General features: G+C 57.3%; 1 protein-coding gene across 10 annotated transcripts; it reads right to left on the reverse strand.

Annotated features, from left to right (window-relative positions):
* Positions 1-4,478: 4,478 nt before the first annotated feature.
* LOC102445912 (CD276 antigen homolog) lies at positions 4,479-15,694 on the reverse strand. 10 transcript variants are annotated; one of them, XM_075907268.1, is made up of 7 exons: positions 15,518-15,694; positions 14,413-14,552; positions 13,600-13,701; positions 7,409-7,592; positions 6,523-6,876; positions 5,411-5,704; positions 4,480-5,181 (listed from the first exon to the last, which is right to left on the reverse strand). In XM_075907268.1, the coding sequence occupies exons 4-7, from the start codon at positions 7,461-7,463 to the stop codon at positions 4,934-4,936; spliced, it is 951 nt and encodes a 316-aa protein (XP_075763383.1). In that variant the 5' UTR covers positions 7,464-7,592; positions 13,600-13,701; positions 14,413-14,552; positions 15,518-15,694; the 3' UTR covers positions 4,480-4,933. The 10 variants fall into 10 exon arrangements, with proteins under 10 accessions (XP_075763388.1, XP_075763383.1, XP_075763384.1 ...); XM_075907269.1 differs by having other exon boundaries at positions 13,600-13,720; XM_075907270.1 differs by lacking the exon at positions 14,413-14,552.
* Positions 15,695-18,674: the final 2,980 nt, after the last annotated feature.

Below are 18,674 nucleotides of genomic sequence, written 5' to 3' on the forward strand. Positions count from 1 at the left end.
CCTTCTTAGCATCGTAGGCAAAGTATTTGCTAAGGTCATTTTGACCCGACTGCAGAAGCTGGCTGAACGTGTCTACCCGGAGTCACAGTGTGGTTTCCGCGCAGAACGGTCAACCGTAGACATGATTTTCTCCCTACGACAACTCCAGGAGAAGTGTAGAGAACAGCAGATGCCCCTGTACGTCTCCTTCATTGATCTCACCAAAGCCTTTGACCTGGTCAGCAGAGACGGACTCTTCAAAATCCTTCACAAGATCGGCTGCCCACCAAAACTGCAGTTTGATTGAATCCTTCCACACAGACATGAAGGGAACAGTGCAGTTTAACGGCAGTTGCTCCGAGCCTTTCAGCATCAGCAGCGGCGTCAAGCAAGGCTGCGTTCTTGCCCCCACATTGTTTGGGATCTTCTTTGCCCTGCTCCTCAAGCATGCCTTCGGCTCAGCAACGGAAGGAATCTACTTCCGCACCAGATCGGACGGCAAGCTATTCAATCTCTCTCGCCTCAAAGCCAAGACGAAGATACGCGAGACGCTGATCAGGGACATGATATTTGCCGACGACGCAACAGTCGTCACACATACCCAGGAAGAACTACAGTCGCTGATGAGCCGTTTTTCCATGGCCTGCAAAGACTTTGGGCTGACTATCAGTTTGAAAAAAACAAACGTCTTAAGCCAGGACACTGTCACTCCACCAGCCATCACAGTAGACGACTACCAGCTTGATGTCGTCCACCAGTTCACGTATTTGGGCTCCACCATCACCGATAATCTCTCCCTTGACGCTGAGCTCAACAAGCGGATCGGGAAGGCAGCCTCTACTTTAGCCCGCCTGACAACCCGAGTGTGGACCAACCCCAGGCTGACAACCGCAACAAAGATGGCAGTGTACAACGCCTGCATCATCAGCACCCTGCTGTACGGGAGCGAGACATGGACCACATACGCGAGACAAGAGCGGAGACTGAACGCCTTCCATCTACGAGGTCTGCGCCGCATCCTGGGCATTACCTGGCAAGACAAAGTCTCCAACCTCGAAGTTCTGACTCGAGCCGGCCTCCCCAGCATGTACACCATGCTCCGACAATGTCGCCTGCGTTGGCTTGGCCATGTACGCCGCATGGAGGATGGGAGGATCCCAAAGGACATCCTCTACGGGGAACTGGCATCTGGGAAGAGAACCACAGGGCGCCCGAACCTGCGATTTAAAGATGTCGTGAAGAGGGACATGAAAGCCATCGACATAAACACGCAGTCCTGGGAAGACCTCGCAGCAGACCGCCCGAAGTGGAGGGGCACCCTGACCACACAGCTCAAGTCAGGCGAAACGAACATGATGCGTGCATCAGAAGAAAAGCGAGCCAGCAGGAAGTTACGCAACAACAACAGCCAGGGAACCACCTACAGCTGCGACTTCTGCGGCAAAGAATGCCTGTCCCGGATTGGCCTTTTCAGCCACCAACGACGCTGTCCCCGACGCTGTCCCAGACAATCCGACACGAACCAAGACGAGAACTAGGATACGTCATCCATGGTCAACTGACCAACGGAGGCCAACAGTGTCCTGCCCCTAGCCAGCCTCACTGGAGGTTTCAGCTGCTCCCTGTGGATCCCCCACTCCCCCCCCCTCCCCGCAAGGAGCCTTCATTCGAGGACCCAAGCCAGGCTCAGTAACACAACAGAGGCTGCTCCCTGCCACACTCCATTGTTCATACATTAGTAGATTGGTGAATATTTGTGCTTTATTTCTCGCATGAATTGCTCTGCTTTCAGCTTCCAGCCACTGCGTCTGTCTGCTCGATTGCACAGCTCTTTGATACCTGCTGTTTTCTCTCCGGGAAGACACGTCAACACTTCAATAAAGTCACCTTTCAATCTTCTTTGTATAGCCAAGCAGACTGAGCTTTTTCAGTACCTCACTAGAAGGTATTTTTCTCCAGCCCTCGAAACATTAGGTGTCTCTTTGCTGCCTGTGATGGGCAGACCAGGCCCTGAGGCCAGAAAAGAGCATAGAGGAGTCCTCTAAGGAGTCTAGATGGGCTGCAGCCAATCAGGGGCCAGGAAAGCCAAGAGGAAGCTAGAGGACCAGAGTCAGCTCAGTTGCAATTGAGCCCTGAAGGAGAGAAGAGCAGGAGTAGGTGAGGGTGGGGAGCAACTGGCTGGCTGAGGGAACGGCAGCACAATGGACAGCTCCCAGTGGAGAGATGCTGCGAGACTGAAGGACTGGAAGACAAAGCCCCAAGGGTCTGTCTACACAGCACACTCACTTCAAAACAAGCTAGTTTGGATTTTTTTTTCTGAAATGGCTTATTTCAAACTAGCACGTCTACACTACAGGGAAGCCTCAAAATGAGTCCGAGGTTGGCTCCCCTAATGTGGACGCGCTACCTCGGTTTAGAGCCCCAGGAGGCGCTGGAGAGAAGCTACTCTGAGTGGGGGAGGAGCCATTTTGAAATAGCCGCAGTGGAGCGTGCACACGATGGCTGTTCCAAAATCGCTATGTCAGAAGAGACGTTATTTCTCCTGGAATGAGGTTTGTAGATTTCGAAGTAAGCCGTCCGTTGCTTCGAAATGATTTTGAAAGAACGGAATTGCTGTGTCGTCGCTCGCACGGTTATTTCGAAATAACTGTCCTGTGTAGACGCACCCAAGATAGGGGCGAGGGAATTGTCTCCAGGAGGAGGAGCCCTGGAGGCACCACTCTTGATGGGAGTGGGGAGAATGAACCGAGAGACACTCCACAGGGAGCACCGGGATGGGCCCGTTAGACGTGTACCCAGGGAGGTGTTTGTGATACAGCGGGTGGGACTCGGCAGAGGGCTGAGTTGCCCAAGAGACGTTGGACTAACAAACTGAGGCAGTGCAGACACACGCCCTGGGCCAGATGGGAGCACTCGTGGGAGGGGACGGCTCCACATGAGCACCGGTTTCCCCAGTGCTGCTTGCCCCCTGCCCTTGTTGCTGCCTCCGGTATGAAGGCAGCAATGCAGCGAGGCAGGCAAGAGCCGGTGCTCATGGGGAGCCGTGACAGTCGGCTCCCTGCGAGTACCAGCTCCCGCCTGCCCCCGCGTGTAAACATAAACACATTACCAAAATACGCCGTTGTGAACTCCCCTAGAGTAGATGATCACAAGGGTCCCTTCGGCAGAGTCGCAAATCGGATGCTAATCTGCATCCCTGGAGAGAACCCCAGGCGAGATTGTTTAGTGCGTTGGATTTCGACATCGTCACCTGTGGCCCCTACACATTTCAAATAGATGTGAGGTCCCCATGGGTATTTTCAGCTTCCTCACTGGCCTGCCCAGAGCACAGGCTAAAAGCCATGGGTGTGGTCAGTCGTTTGGCTCAAGAGACCCAATGCCAGTGACACTCAGGTTTATTAATAAGCACAGGAGAGAGGTTCTCAACTCCAGCAAGCCCTGAAGAGCTGTCCCCTGTAGCCACTTTCCAGGTGCCCTCCGCAGAAGATTTGCCCCCGGCGCGCACATTCCAGCGAGGATCACTGATTCTGTTTCATGCCTGACGTGTTTCTTTCCACGTCACTAAAACTGCCCCTCACTTTGTCCCAGTTCTCCAACTTGTTCTCTTCCTCCCTCACCTGCGTGCGGGACCAGCCTCCCAGGGCAGTGCAGGAACGCTGCTTCCCCAGCCTGTTCTAAGGCGGGGAACGAGCGTATCTTCCTTTGGATAGATATCTCCTCTATTGGCTCCGCCCAACGGCTTGTTTCAGAACAAAGGCGGGGAGTTCTGGGCTGATTGGCAGAAGGGACCAGGGATTGGGATTGGGTCCAGGCCAGCTTAGTCTACAGCATGGCTACAGGAGTGGGAGAAGCAGCAGGAAGTTGGGGTGGGGATATGGGGGTGAGCCTGGGGCAGAGGGAACCGGACAGGAAGGTGCTTCCTGCCTGATCACACCAGTTGCTAGTGGCACCTTGACCCAAGGCCAGGCACATGGCAGATGCTCCAGCCATTCTCTATTCTACACAAAGGCATGGACTTCCTAATTTCCCTGGGAGCACCTGACTTCCACTCTGCCCTAGGCCCTGCCCCCACTTCCACCAAAGCCCCACCCCTTCCTGTCATACCCTGCCTCTTCCCTCTCAGCCCACCCCCTCTGCCTCAGTGCCTCCTGCCCACAGAGAACAGCTGACTGCAGCCGGTGGGAGGGGCTGAGATGGAAGGGGAGGAGCTGAGCCGCACAGGGGGGGTGCTCCATGGAGTTAGCACCTAAGCGCCCAGGCCCCGATCAGCTGGGCACACGGGTTGTGAATCCTGAGTCCCTTCTGTAGGACAGGGAATTCTGGGTTCTTCTCCTTCCCCACCCCCACCCCATCCCTTCCCCCTCAGGACCAGAGCAAGCTGGGGATCCTGCCACAGCCCCTCCCATGCCCTAGATCACACCAGTGTGGTTCTGCTCCCAGAACCTCCATACCAGGGGCACTGAGAGGCCCACATCAAGTCGCCCCCTTGCTGAGCTAAAATGCTCCAGCTCCTGATGTCCCTGCAAGGCATAGGGTCGTGGATTTCAAGGCCAAAGATGAACATATTTAATGACACAAATAATAAATAACAATGAACGACAACCTGAACTAAACCTCACTTGGAAACTCAGCAGCCATCCTGGCATAATACATCAGTAGTGTTACATCAGCAGCGTTACATCAGTAGCGTTACATCAGTAGTGTTACATCAGTAGTGTTACATGAGAAGCGTTATCCCCATTTTACAGGCCAGAGACCCTGCGGTGACTCTGCGAGAAGATGGGGTTGGTCTCCCAGCTCTTGGCCAAGGTCCAGGGCAGCAGGCAGAGGAGCATGGCTGGATGGTAGAGCCAAGCAGTGTGAATTGTCCTAGCTCCTCCCAGGGCTCAGTTGCTGTGAGATAACAGAGCCCGCTTGGTGCTGATGGTGACTCCAGCTCTGCCCAGCCAGTCCCCTAGGTCTCAGCCCCGGCTGGCTGCTCATGGCCAGCGGGGCCGACTTGTCCTGAGCTGAGCCCAGCTGGGACCAGGCAAGAGGCCTCTTTAGGTTCTTCCTGCTCAGCCTTCCTCCGGGAGCAGGAGCCGACTGGGCCTTGGCGGAGATGGCAGAGAAACGCAGAGACCAGCAGGAGGAGGAAGAGGCAGGCAGCACAGAGAACAGCCAGGCGGCTCCCCAGGCAGGAGGCTGGGGGACCCAGGAGCCCTGCAACAGAGAGAGGACATGGGACGGCCTCTCAGGGCAGGGGCGAGTGCTTTGAGAAAGGGGCAGGGCCCAATCGCATTGGCTGGGCAGATCTACCAATGGGAGCACTAGACTGAGGGAGATGGATGGGGCTCCCCTGTCCTGGTTGGTTCCCCCACACACACACACTCTCTTTCAGGGTCTGCGAGGCTGCACTGCTCCTGGGGGCTGGACCCCCCACCCAACTCACCTGGGCTCAGCTCCAGGCTCAGGGACCGGGTGATCGGCACTCCCAGCACACGAGGGGTTAACATGAAGGTCAGCTGGGCGCTGCGAGTCTCAGGCGGCACCGTGACCCAGCTGGTTACGTGGTACAGGCCCTGTTCATCCGCCCGCTGCTCCGTGGTGCTCTCTGCCATGATGTCCCCGCCTGCCTCGTCCAGCCACCGCACTGTGGCTGCGGGGTACCCGCCCCCTGTGCAGGCGGTCAGCCTGAGCCCGGCGCTGGAGAGGCTGACATTCAGATGGGGCTCGCTGAACGGGGCTGGAGAAGGAACGTGGGGGCAGATTTAGGCAGGGGGCTTGGATTTGGGCCCCGCCGTGTCCTGCCCTGGGCTCTGTGAACACGGCAGTGCTGTAACGCGGCAGTGCGGCCACTCCCCCACGTGCTAAGAAAACCAACTCCCTGCACCGGGAGCCCATTTACTGGTGCGTTACTGCACCGTCCCCAGCTGCGCGCCGAGGGGGGTGTTTTCACACCCCTGGGCGAAGTTACAGCACAGCAAAGTGGCCACACAGACAAGCCCCACGTTGACTCCCAGAATCACGGCAAATGGGAGCTGCAGGGGCGGAGCCTGCAGGCGAGGGCAGCGGCCGGACAGAGCTCCACGATGCACGGCTTGTGGCTGCAATGAGGCTTGGGGAGAGGGGGGAGAAGAGAACGGCAGCGTGTGGAGCTGCGCCTCATCCCAACCACCAGGCAGAGCTGGCCCCGTACTCAGCACACAGGCACTTCAGAGGCTGCAGCCCAAGCCCCTCCTGAGCCCCAGCCCTAGGCTGCAGCCTGAAGCGCTGCTCTGAATTCGGGCTGGGGGGGGCACTGAGCAAGTGTGCACAGCGACAGCGAGTTTCTGTGGGACTGCGGAGCTGACACCCTGCCCCCATCCCCTGCCCTGGAAGCAGCCCAGCCCAGCGCAGTGTTGATAAAATACCACCTGCACGATGAGGGAGGCTTGGACCTGAGCTCTCAGAGTCCGAGCGCAGAGAGCTCTGGGCGGCAATTACATAGTAAAGCACCCTGCAGCCCCCAGCTGAGGGCATGGAGAAGGCCCCATCCCAGGACCCAGCGTTCCCGGCACTCACCTCCCACTCGCAGCTCCCAGTTCTCAGTCCTGCTGCCCTGCTCCGAGGCAACATGGCAGCAATAGACGCCCTCGTCCTGCGTGCGGACGCCCCTCAGCACCAGGGATGCATTCCCCCGGGCCAGCCCCTCGGCATCCAGCCACGTCCGGTTCCGATAAGCCACATCCTGTCTCTCCAGCTGGTCCTTCCCATAGTAGTAACTATGAACCACCCGGGGCTCTGCCCTCGCCTGCTCCAGCTCCTTCTGCCAGGTGAGGGTCAGACGATCAAGGTTCATCCTGGGCTGGGAGGGGAAGAGGCAGCTCAGGGTGACGTCCCCCCCGAAGTGAGCTACCATGTCTGGTACTGACTGCACTGCAGGGAGCAGGAAACATGGAGTAGTGAGTTTTAGGGTAAGAAACTCCAGTGACCCAGCAGGGGGCACCATGGGGAGCCAGGTGGGACTGTCGGCCTCAGAGATGTTCCTGGCTACTCCAGCCTAGCCCAGTAGGGGGCATTGTGGGAGGTGGGATGGATCTGCCATCAATGGGAGGATCTTCTCAGCTACCCCAGTTCCAGTATGGTCCAGCAGGGGGCACGGTGGAGAGTGGGGTAGGAGTGCTAGCCCTGGGAGGAGCTCCCAGCAACCCCAGCCCCAGCCTGGCCCAGCAGGGGGTGCTGTGGGGAGTGGAGTGGGAGTGCTAACCAGGGGCAGAGCTCCCAGCTACCCCAGTCCCAGGTTGGCCCAGCAGGGGGTGCTGTGGGAGTGGAGTGGGAATGCTAGCCGTGGGAGGCGCTCCAAGCTGCCCCAGTCCCAGCTTGGACCAGCAGGGGGCGATATAGGGACTGGGGCAGAGCTCACTCCAGCTGTGATGCACAAGGTGCTGAGGGTGACACATCCCATTACCTGTTCCCATGATCAGAACTGGGAAGTGCAGCCAGTACACGAGGAACATCTTCATGGCTGTTGCAGGCAGCAGGTGCCTAGTGAGTAAGGGTCAGGACTCCTGGGTTCAAATCCTTGCTCCACCACAGACAACTATCTGCACCTAGGATGTGGCATGTCCTCCTCTGGGCCTCAGTTTCCCCATCTGCAACAGGGGAACACCAAGCTGCCCAGTGTCTCGTTCACTGCCCGATCGCTTCAGGCCCAGCCAGTGCATGTGATTTCAACTGCTCAGCGTTGTTCCTGTCAGATCATTTTGTGCCAGGGCAGGGGTGAAAGTAAATCACGTTTCTTACAGGTACTGTTGCATTGCACCCTTGGGAGGGACTTAGGGCAGGGGCATGAGAGGTTGTGATAGGGCAGTATCTGTAAGAAATGTAAGTGTGGGCTGGAGTGCAGGGGAGGGGGGGACGGATGGGGGGGACAGGAGCTTGAGGGTGTGGGGAGCTCAGGGTAAAGGGTTGGAGTTTGGGGGTGCAGGAGTCAGAGTTGGGGACTGTGAGGAGGGGCTCAGAGCAGGGAGCTCAGGGGGTGTGGGGTGAGATCTGGGGGGGCAAGAGCACCATTTTGGGAGGGGGGCTGCAGGCTAGCATTTTCCCCTTCCTCCCTGATAGTCAGGGGAAGAAGAGTAGGTAGGACTGCAGGCCCCTCCCCCACCCTCTCAAAATCGCCCGGGGGGGAGGAGGCTCAGGGCTGGGGCAGTTCCAGAAAGGGGGGGTGCACCCCTGTCACTTGTCTGGCAGCCGCGGCCCCTCCTCCTGCACCCGAGCGCCCTGGCCACGGCTCCTTGCCAGAGCAGCGCACCAAGGCACAGCGGCTCATTCTCAGCTCTGGGCCCTTTGCCCTGATTGTAAAGTCATTTTAACTCCGAAAACCCATCAGTGGAATTACATGGGGGGGCTTCAAACAGCCCTTTAACCTGCATCGCAGGGACTGTGCCAGCTCCTCCCCCTGCAGCAGGTGTGGGCAATCATCTTTGGTGTGGGCCACTCCAAGAGTCAAGGGCTGCACTTTTCTGTGGAGGGAGTGCGGGGTCTGGGATGGAGGTCTGAGGAAGTGGGGAGTTTTGAGGATTCAGGGGAGCTGTCTGCAGAGGGACACTCAGTGCCCGGATGTTACTGGTTTAATGTGACAGAGGGGAGGGAGGTTGTTTCAGAGAACAGCCCAGAACTGGAGCCCAGTTACCGGTACCCTGGTGACCCCGGACCTGCTCAGACGACACAACGGCTATGTCTACACTGGCGGGTTCTTGCGCAAGAATCCGCAGCACATACACTGCCCGCCCGCTCTTGCGCCAGAAGATTTACAGTACGGCGTCGGAAGAGAGGGCTTCTTGCGCAAGAGCTATGGTCTTTTCTAATACGTGTAAGCCCTCTTGCACAAGAGAGCAGTGTGGATACGCGGCAGGGATTTCTTGAGCAAGAAAGCCCTATGGCTAAAATGGCCACCAGTAGTTTCTTGTGCAAGAGAGCGTCCACACTGCCATGGATGCTCTTGTGCAAAAGCACATGGCAGTGTGGACGTGTTCTTGCACAAGAACCTTTGCACAAGATGTTCTTGCACAAGAACCTGCCAGTGTAGATATAGCCAACCAGTCCCGGCCAGAGGACAGACAATGGGCTGCAGAGAGAAGACCCCAGGGACCGACCCATCTGGTCCCAGCGAGGGGCGATCATTGGACAGAGGAGAGAAGAAGTGGAGAAGAGAGGGGCCCAGGTGATCCTCTTACCTGGAGAGTGTGAAAGTAGAAAGAATTATACTGTAAGAGAAAGATGAATTATGCTGTAATAATTGAATAAGTTGAAGGAATTCTGTTTGTCTCTGAACAGGAAGAAGAAAAGTATGTTAATGTTGTTTGTAGGAATGCAGATTACAAAGTGCTAGCCAGAGTTAATAGGAAAAGGAACATTAGGTGTTAGGGAGACAACAATTGAGATAACCAAGCAATTGGACAGGAGATTGCTGTGTGCTTGATGTGGAAATGAAGAATACTTGAGTAGCCTCACACTAATTATGTGAAGTTTTGCCCCCCTTTTAATCCTGTTAATTTTGGCTTTCTTTTGACTGTATAAATCAAGGGGTTTGAACCTTGTATGGCGCTCACATTTTCTCCATGCATTTTAGCAGAGCTTTGCTGAATAAACAGAGCAGTCTGACAAATCTGTGTGTCCTGTCTGACTTTGACAAGAGAGACAATGGCCGGGAAGGGGCTGTTGCTAAGGATATTGGAGGCTCTGCTGGGAGACTGCTGGGCGGTTTGAGACAGAAAGCAGAACAGGCAGGACTCACTGGCTGCAGGAGAGACTGATATGTGGGGCTGAGGGCCCAGCCCTACAGGCCTGACAGATCCTTTCCTGTGTTCAAAGCTCAATAAACCCTCTTGGCTGAGAGTCGCTCTGCTCCAGGGAACAGGGGGGCGCTATTCCCTCTGGGTACGTCTACACTACAGCGCTAGTTCGAACTAACGCGTCTAGAACTAAAAACTAGTTCGAATTAGCGTTTTGCTAATTCGAACTAGCAAGTCCACATTGAGTGGACTCTGAACAGTGCTTAAGGATGGCCGGAAGCAGTGCCGGCAGGGCATCAGAGGAGGACTTAGAGCATGGAGATGCTGTCTCAGGCTAGCCAAGGGCTGCGCTTAAAGGGTCCCGACCCCCACCCCGGACAGACAGTTCTAAGGGGTGCCCCACTTGCAAAGAAGTTCTGGCTTGGAGTGCCCGGAGTACCCACACTGGGCACATCACACCACTCGGCCATCAGCCCGGCTGCACTTGCCGCAGGCTGCCATCTGGGGAGAGGGGGTAATTGGGGGGCTGCACGAGAGCTTCCACCCCCAGAAGCCCGCAGAGCCAGCCCAGTCCTCCCCATCGGGGGTTCGTACCCCATTCCTCCCTCACCTCCTTCCACTTACCCTTCCCTAGCCCCCCTTCTTATTGATGTACAAAATAAAGATAACGTTTCTTCCAACATTGACTCTGTCTTTATTGAACAAAACTGGGGGAGACTGGGAAAAGGAGGTGGGAGAGGGGAAGAGAAAGGCTGGGAGAAGGGAGGGCAACTAACATGATCAGGGGTTGGGAACAGGTCCCAGATGAAGAAAGGCTACAGAGACTGGGACTGTTCAGCTTAGAAAAGAGGAGACGGAGGGGGGACAGGATAGAGGTCTCTAAAAGCAGGGGTTGGGTGGAGAGGGTGCATTCAGAAAAGTTCTTCCTGAGTTCCCATAAAGAAGGACTAGAGGACACCAAAGGAAAGGAATGGGTAGCAGGCTTGAAACTAGTAAGAGAAAGTTGTTCTTCTTGACAAAGCAAATAGTTAACCTGCAGAACTCCTTGCTGCAGGAGGCTGTGAAGGCTACAACTAGAACAGAGTTGAAAGGGAAGTGAGATCAAGTCATGGAGGTTGGGTCCATGGAGTAGTCTTAGCCAGGGGGTAGGAGTGATGTCCCTGCCCAAAGTTTGTGGAAGGCTGGAGAGGGATGGCACGAGACAAATGGCTTGGTCACTGTCTTCGGTCCATCCCCTCCGGGGTCCCTAGGGTTGGCCGCTGTCGGCAGACAGGCTACTGGGTTAGATGGACCTTTGGTCTGACCCAGGACGGCCATTGTAAGCTCAGGGCTCAGTGTCGGGGGTCTCAGTGGACCCCCTTGATTTTCATGCACACCTGCTCCTGGGTGGCCAGGCTGGCAGCTCTCCTGCCCTAGACGGCCACTTTCCTGTGCCTAGTGCGGAGATCGTGGACGAGGTCCACGATGTCCGCACTAGCCCAGGAAGGTGCCTGCCTCTTGAGGTCCAGGGCAAGCTCCCGGGAGCCGCCAGCCTGGTCCCGGGAAGAGGGGGTGGGCTGGGGGACATCGGGTGGGTGGCTCGATCCGTGCCAGGTTCAGGGTCTGCTGGCTGGGTGCTGGAAGGCTTGCATCTGGCACGGGCACCGTAGCCAGCCCGTGCCCCTTTAAGGAGTCCGGGGCCTCAAGGGGGGCATAGAGTTTCCCTGGTGTTGGCCAGAGTGGCCACCAGGGAAACCTGGGGAGGGCTAGCCTCCCACTAGTTCGAACTAAAGGGCTACACAACCCTTAGTTCGAACTAGGCGTTAGTCCTCGTAAAATGAGGTTTACCTAGTTCGAACTAAGCGCTCCGTTAGTTTGATTCAAATTCGAACTAGCGGAGCGCTAGTGTAGCGCCTAGGAAAGTTAGTTCGAACTAACTTTTCAGTGTAGACATACCCTCTGGGAGTAGAAGCCCCAGGGGTCTAGAGGGAGGGGACCCCCTGAAGGGGCTCACGGAGGAGGCAGGCGGCTGAAGGCCCTGAGAGATGCTGTTCTGGAGGCGGAGGGGCTGACCCCCCCAGGTGAGAGTGGGCCCCCCAGGAGAGGGTCACTGCAGTGGAGCGGGCTCCCTGAGAAGGGGCTGCTACGCTGAAGAGGGGGGTCACGCCCAGGGCCGAGTGCGGGCACGACCTGTGAGCTGTGACAGGAGGTTGGGTGCAGAAGGGCACACGGGGTAAGGGACTCAGTGCAGGAGACGGTGTGAGGTCTGACTGTTTGGGTGGAGGAGGCGGTTGTGACCTGGGGCAGAGGGTTTGGCTGGTGACCTGGGAGAGGAAGTTGGGGGGCAGGTAGGGCTGCCAGGTGTCCGATATTGACCTGGACAGTCCGCTATTTTCACCTCCTATTCAGTAAAAAAATTCAGAAAATAACGGACACCTGAAATGTCGGGTATTTTCTGGGATTTTTCCCTGCCAGGAGGCGAAAATACCAGACACCTGGCAACCCTACGAAACACTCGACAACTGGTCGTCCCCCCCTTCTACCCCCGGACCCCCGACCACGGACCCTCTGCTTACCTGGGGGGGGGGGGGTTCAATCAATAAAACAAGATGGCCACCTGCAAAAAGACCTGAAGCAAGGGGATGCAATGCCTCCCCTCTCTCAGTTAAAGAGGCCATGCTGTTTTGATGCTGTTTTATTTTATTTATTTGTTTGTTTGTTTGTTTTGTTCCAGCGAGGGGCGAACATTGGACATTTCCCCTCTCCCGCCCTCAGGAATGGCGTGGGCCTAAGGGAGGGTTGCACATACTCCCCCTCCCCCTCCCCCTCGGGAATGTGGGGTTTTGTTTTGTTTTTTTTTGCTTAATAATTTTCAGTCCTTTTTTTCCCCTCAACATCTTTGGTCTTCCCCCTTCCTCACCCCCAGGTGGGTTTTTTTTGTGGTGGGGGGGGAGGGAGGTATTTTTGGTTAAACCATCTGGCAACCCTAGTGGCGGGGGTGCCAGAGGCAGGCTCTGGCTGGGAGGTGCCTACCTAAGAACTCAAGGCAGGCTGGGCTCCCTACCTGCTGTAGCCCCAGCCAGCTTGAAAATACAGGCTGCTCCCTCCATGTGGCTTTCAACTCTGGCAGGGGGAAGAGGCTTGCAGTGCCCCACCCTCCTCCCAGGCCAATCGCTCAGCTCCTATCAGCTGGTTGTTTCTGGGCTGGGGGCAGGGAGATCACACAAAACTTCCCCCCTCCCAGCAGAGCAGCCTCTTCATAACACAGGAGTGTTTATGGCTGGCCCGGATCTGGCCTCTCCAGAGCTCAGCCCTGGGCAGCTGAGGCCAGAGGTGCCCCCCTCTGCTGAGACCCAGCTTGGCTGCCGGTCACTCTGCAAGGGCCCTGCTGTGGTCACAGCAGCGTCAGGCCCAAGCCGGGCCTCTAGGACCAACGCCTGTGCCACGGATTCCCAGGAGCCCCACCTGGAAATTCCCCGCTGGCTCAGCAGCCTTGCACAGCTGTGCCTGTGGAGAGGGGCTCGAGCGGCTGCTGACCAGCGCGGGAGAGGGGCCAGCAAGCGCCCAGGACCCTGGTTCGGAGCTGGAAACCCGGGGAACACGGCTGTGGGGCTGGAAGGACTGAGGCTGGGGTGGGGCTGAGTTGTGGGGAGCTTTTGCCAGGCCTGTGGGTTCTCAGGTTGAAGAGGCGTGGGGCTTGCTCAGCAGCTGTCTGGTCACTCGGCGCTGCGGCAATTCCTCCGGCCCAGCCCTCAGAGAGGAAGCCAAGGCCGGGCGCTGGGCCGGTGAGGCTGTCTGGGAGTAGCCCCAGCCAGGTAGGCAGGGGACTGTGTAGCCACACGGGAGAGAGACGTGGTGCATGGAGGGGGAAAGCAGGTGCAGGTACCTCAAACTGCAATGCTCCCTTTCCAGGGGCTGGTTTGTCTCCGCTGCTGCCATCCCCTTCTCACCGGCTCTCAGCTGCACCTTGGTCCGTCATGCTCATTAGCTAAAACAACAGCATAGGCCTGACGTATCACATAAGTGGTAACCATGGCACCAGCTGAGAGCTTCAGATATCCAGGCTCCCCTGGGTAGTAAGGCAGCCTTGCTGGGGAAACCGAGGCAGGAGTGGCCCCTAAAACACCGCGATTCAGGGACAGCTCTCTGCATCCACAGCCACATGCTCCCCCAGGCCAGGGAAAATCCGAAACAACCTCCCTTTGCCCCTAACCCTACCTCTCTCCACTCTTCCTCCTAGATGAACTGGCCCAGGAGAAAAGAAGGCTGGACGGCAGGTGCAGTCAATAGAAGTCTGCATCTTCCTCTCTGCACCCTAACATCGTTGGGGCCTTTCCACCATCTCCAGGCAAAGAGTCCCACAGCTTGATTGAAGAAATAATTTCATTTAAATCTGCTGCCTATACAATTTCAGTGGATCGGCTTCTTGTGTTATGTTAGTGAAGGAGTAAATAATGTTTCCTGATTCTATTCTTCCACACCATTCATGATATGCTAGACCCCTAACATATCCCCCCAGATTTCAACTTGGAAAAGAAATGACTGACAAGTCCCTCTCTTGTTAATCTCGCCTCATATGGAAGCTGTTCCAAACCCCTAATCATTTCTGTTGTCTTGGATGTTCCTTTTCCAAATCCAAGATAGCTTTATTTAGATGGGGTGACCAGATCTGCATACAGCATTGAAGTTGTGGCCTTACCGTGACTTTATACCGAGGCAATATGGTATTTTCTGTCTTATTCTGTTCCTTTCGTAATGATTCCTACGCAGGCTGCGCTGGTCGCTGCCGATTCTCCACTGGAGCCTGAGTTGTTTACAGGGCAGGGCTGAGCCAGGTGGCTGGGAGTGGGGCAGGGTGGGGAGAAAGCATGGGAGTTAGCAGAGCCCTGACAGGTGCCGATATTGACTTTATATCAGCGAGGATCTGCAGACACGGCTGCAGATAGCACTGGCTCATTTGTACGGATACGGACGCAGATACATGATTGTGCATCTGCGCAGGGCTCTGGGTGCTAGCGCTTTTGGCTGAGTTGCTGGGAAACCGTGGGGCTGGGCAAGACGAGACGTTGTGCCTGGCATGCTCCAGGGTGCCAGTTCCAGGCAAGCAGAAGGGCAGGGGAGAGCGACAGAACATGTTAGCGCTGCCGTTCTGCTGGGGAGATATAACCCGGCTCTGTGACTAGCCCCACTGCAAACCATTAACCATGTGTGTGTCTGTACGTCTGTCCTTCCTGCTGCCCCCCCGCTGGAAAGTCCCATGTGCTGACCTTGCCTGACCCAATGCATCAGCCCCACCCACGAGGGCCTCGTGCCCAACAGGTTCCTGCCTATCAGTGCGAGCCCAGCGCTACCAGTCTGTGATCACCGCCCCAGCCTGCGTGCTCCATGGGGCACTGGGGGCCTTGCTGGCTTTTTCCTGAGGCATTATTTGGAACTCGGGGGCCAGTTATTTCCAGCCCTTTCTCCAGTGTCTCAGAATGGGGGGGATGATATTGCGCAGACCCAGAGATACTCATACAGATGAAAACGCCCCTGCTAAGTGAACGTCCCCTTTGGCCTCTCCTAAAACCTTCAGCCCCCCTTCCCAGCTGCCCCCGAAATCCCAGGAAGGTTCAATAGCAGCTGGAATGGGGAGAGGCAGAGAGCGGCTACCCCAGTTTGGGCACCACATGCTAGATGTGACAGCAGGTGCAGGTGTAGGTGTTGGCTGCTGTTCTCAGGTTACCTCCCCCGGGGCCTCCTATGAACCGCCATCAGCCCAGGGCTCCTTCCCCCCCCCCCCCCCCCCCCGTCTCCAACAGTACCTGGCTTCCAAGGCAACACACAGAACAGGGCGATTTTCAAGTGATCCCGCCCCGGGGCCAGCCCCAGCTTCTCGCGCTCTGGTTCTCTGTCCTCTGCAATTGCCCCTTCGACTGAGCTGGCCTTGGCTTGGAGAGGCCACTCGGCGCTAGTGCTGAAAGAGGATCCCACCACACCCACCCCTTATGCCTTCAGCTTCCCACAGGGAATGTTAATGCCACTGAACTCCAATTGAATCCTGGTCCTTCCCCTACACCAGACAGCTGCTGCACTTCCCTCAGTCCCTGCCCTCCCATTGCTGTCACAAAGGCAGGAAGCTACCCGTCCCACCTTTTCCTAGCAGGCCTTGCAGTGAAGGGAGCTGCTCTAGCCAGGAGTCAGCAGCTGGTGCTGTCACAAACTGCCTTCCAAAGCTTTTTTTAAATTGGATCTTGGGTTGGGATCTGTAGCTACTCTGGATTAACCTCAGTAGTGTAGACGTAGGCTACAGCAGCAGAAAGGGGGTTAGCCATCAGTGTAGGACAAGCCTGTGTCTACGGTAGATGTTTGGTCGGGATAGCTACAGTGTTCAGGGTGTGGCTTCTTCAAACTCCTGAGGGCCTTTGCTACATGGACGTAAGCGTGTGAGCGAGAGGCCAGTCTTAGGAAGACATTATGGAAGGGTGTCTGTGGGGGCCATGTAGTTGTGTGAACAGCAGGTCAATTCACTCTCTGCCTTGAAACGTCTCATGGAATCCAAGATTTTCCTGTGGCAGCCACGTGAAGGAGAAAAGGCCAAATCTCAGGCTCAGATCCCACCTGAATGCCCAGCCCCGAGCTCAGGAGATGCTCAGGGCCACCCTCCATCTGGGAAGCTGCCAGGCACATCCAAAGAACCCTATGTGGGCTGAAAAAACATGTCCACACGTGGCTTGTCTGTAAGCCAGGCTCACGGCTGGAATGATGCTGCCACTCAATGCGCCAGCCAGGCCTTTGCCAGGGCTCTATGCTTCCTCTGTGCTGGGATGGGGGGAGGGTCACAGGCAGACGCTATCCGGGTCTATGTCCCAACCTGTAACTAGGGTTGCCAGGTGTCCGGTATTCACCTGGACAGTCCGGTATTTTCACCTCCCGTCCAGTAAAAAAATTCAGAGAATGCTGGACACCTGAGATGTCGGGTATTTTCTGATTTTTTTTCCATTCCCCTGTTCCTATCCCTGTGCTCACTCTTAAAGGGGACATGCTGTTTTAATGCTCTTTTATCTTAATGATTTTCTGCTTAATAAGTCTTGGAGTCTTTTTTTTTTTTTTTTGCTCAACAACTTTGGTCCCCCCCCCCTTTTTTTTTCCGTCAACAGAATTTTTTCCCAGTGTTTTTTTTTTGTGGGGGGAAGTTCAGTATTTTTGTTTCAATCATCTGGCAACCCTAGCTGCACTGCCTCACGGCTGGCGCGGGCCTGGTGCGTGGGGGAGCTGAGTGCACAGGGTCGGTGTTGCTGTCCAGGACCGGTCTCTAGGCACTGGCCGCAGGTGGGGGGATCTCCCCCCGCTTGGCGCTTGGCTGGGCGGTCAGAGGGACGGCTGGGGGAGGAACACCCAGCTGGCAGGTCTGTGTTTCCCAGGCGGCGCCGCGCTCTGCTGAGGAAGGGCATTTGAATGTCTCCTGACGCTGAGAGCTGCTGAATCTGCAGCCCAGCTTAGCCTGCGTGTATTCTGTGTCTGGCCATGGCTGCTCTCTGCCTCTGGGCCCCATGGCGCCAGTGAATCAGTCCAGGGGCCCACCTGGCCTGGGGCCCCATCTCTTAGAGGCCCGGCTAAAGCTGCTCCGTCCATAGGAACCCAGGCTCCGAGCTTTGAGGGCCCAGCAGCAGCCACCTCGTCTGTCCCACGGCCGGGATGATTCCCTGTATGGATGTGAGCCCGGGGGTGGAGGGCAGCCAGGGGGGTTGCTTGGGGGCACAGGGCAATGGCAGGGGTAGACCCCCTGTGCTCACCATGGCGCGGGAGCTACAGGACACGGGGTGACCCAGCAGCCTGCTCCACTCCGCCGCCGTCTCCCAGCTGGGTCACAGAGTGCAGTGGGATGCAAAGTGACCTGTCTCTCCCCTCCCCCGAGCAATGCGGGGCTCAGGGGAGCAGCGTGGAGAGGCTGGGCCCAGGTGGGGCGCCCTGCTTCCCGCAGCTCCTGGCTCTGTGGTGAGTGTGAGGGGGGCGATCCCTGCTGCCGCGCCATGCCAGGCCCCCCAATAGCTCCCCGGCTTATGTCTCTTGGAGGAAAGGGGTGCAGTGGGGGGAGAGGCCAGAGCAAGGCTGGGGCTGGAGCAGGGGCAGGAAGGGAGTCGCTCCATGCCTGGGGAAGGGACGCTGTTGCCGCAGACCCCGCACCCCTCTAGCGATGACCCTGGTCATGACCACCCCCTGCTTCACAGGGAGGTGGAAGCAGAGACATGTGGAGGGCTCAAGGGGTCACATGACCCCCAAAGGCATGAGCGGGAGGGGCTGGCCAGCAGCTGGCAGGGGCATTAGTGGGGAGAGGGGGGCCTGGCACCTGCAGCAGGGGGCTGGCCCACCCACCCCCCGGCAGTGGCGGGGGAAGCAGAGCAACGTGGCCCAGCTCGCTCTGCTCTCCTGGCAGCCCCCCCAGTCCCCCTCTGACCAGTCACCTCCGGGTGTAGGACAGGAAGGGCATCCTGGGATACCCTGGCCCAGGGCCAGTTCCCGCCCAAGCCCTGTGAGCCAGGGTTTGGCCTGTCTGAGGTACGGAGCCTGTTCTCAGGTGGATGCAGAGAAAGGTCCCTCTGAGCCTTGGGCCTCACTGGTGTGTGGCAGCGAGCACCACAGGAGAGGGACCGAAGGGACCTGCGGGGGATCTGCCTCGCGCTGTGCGGCCCCATCCCACCTGGCAGTGCGGCACCGGCCAGTAAATACTGCGATCCAGCTGCCCACGCACCTTCCGTTTAGTCGGCTCTTGGTGAGGGGCCGGGGCAGGGGCAGGAGCTCGGGGCAGTGACCAGGGAGCGGGTTGCTCTGTGTGTGCAGGTCCCAGTGGTGGCTCCAGGAGCTTTGAGACGTGGCTGTGCAATGGGAGCAGGCAGGCCCTGGTTGGGGGTCTAACGGAGATCACCCTCCCCTGCTGCGTGAGCCCGGTGCCAGCGCTGGGCTGCGGCGTGCTCAGGGCGT

The sequence above is a fragment of the Pelodiscus sinensis genome, chromosome 24, assembly GCF_049634645.1.
Source record: "Pelodiscus sinensis isolate JC-2024 chromosome 24, ASM4963464v1, whole genome shotgun sequence".
NCBI classification, from domain to species: domain Eukaryota; kingdom Metazoa; phylum Chordata; order Testudines; family Trionychidae; genus Pelodiscus; species Pelodiscus sinensis.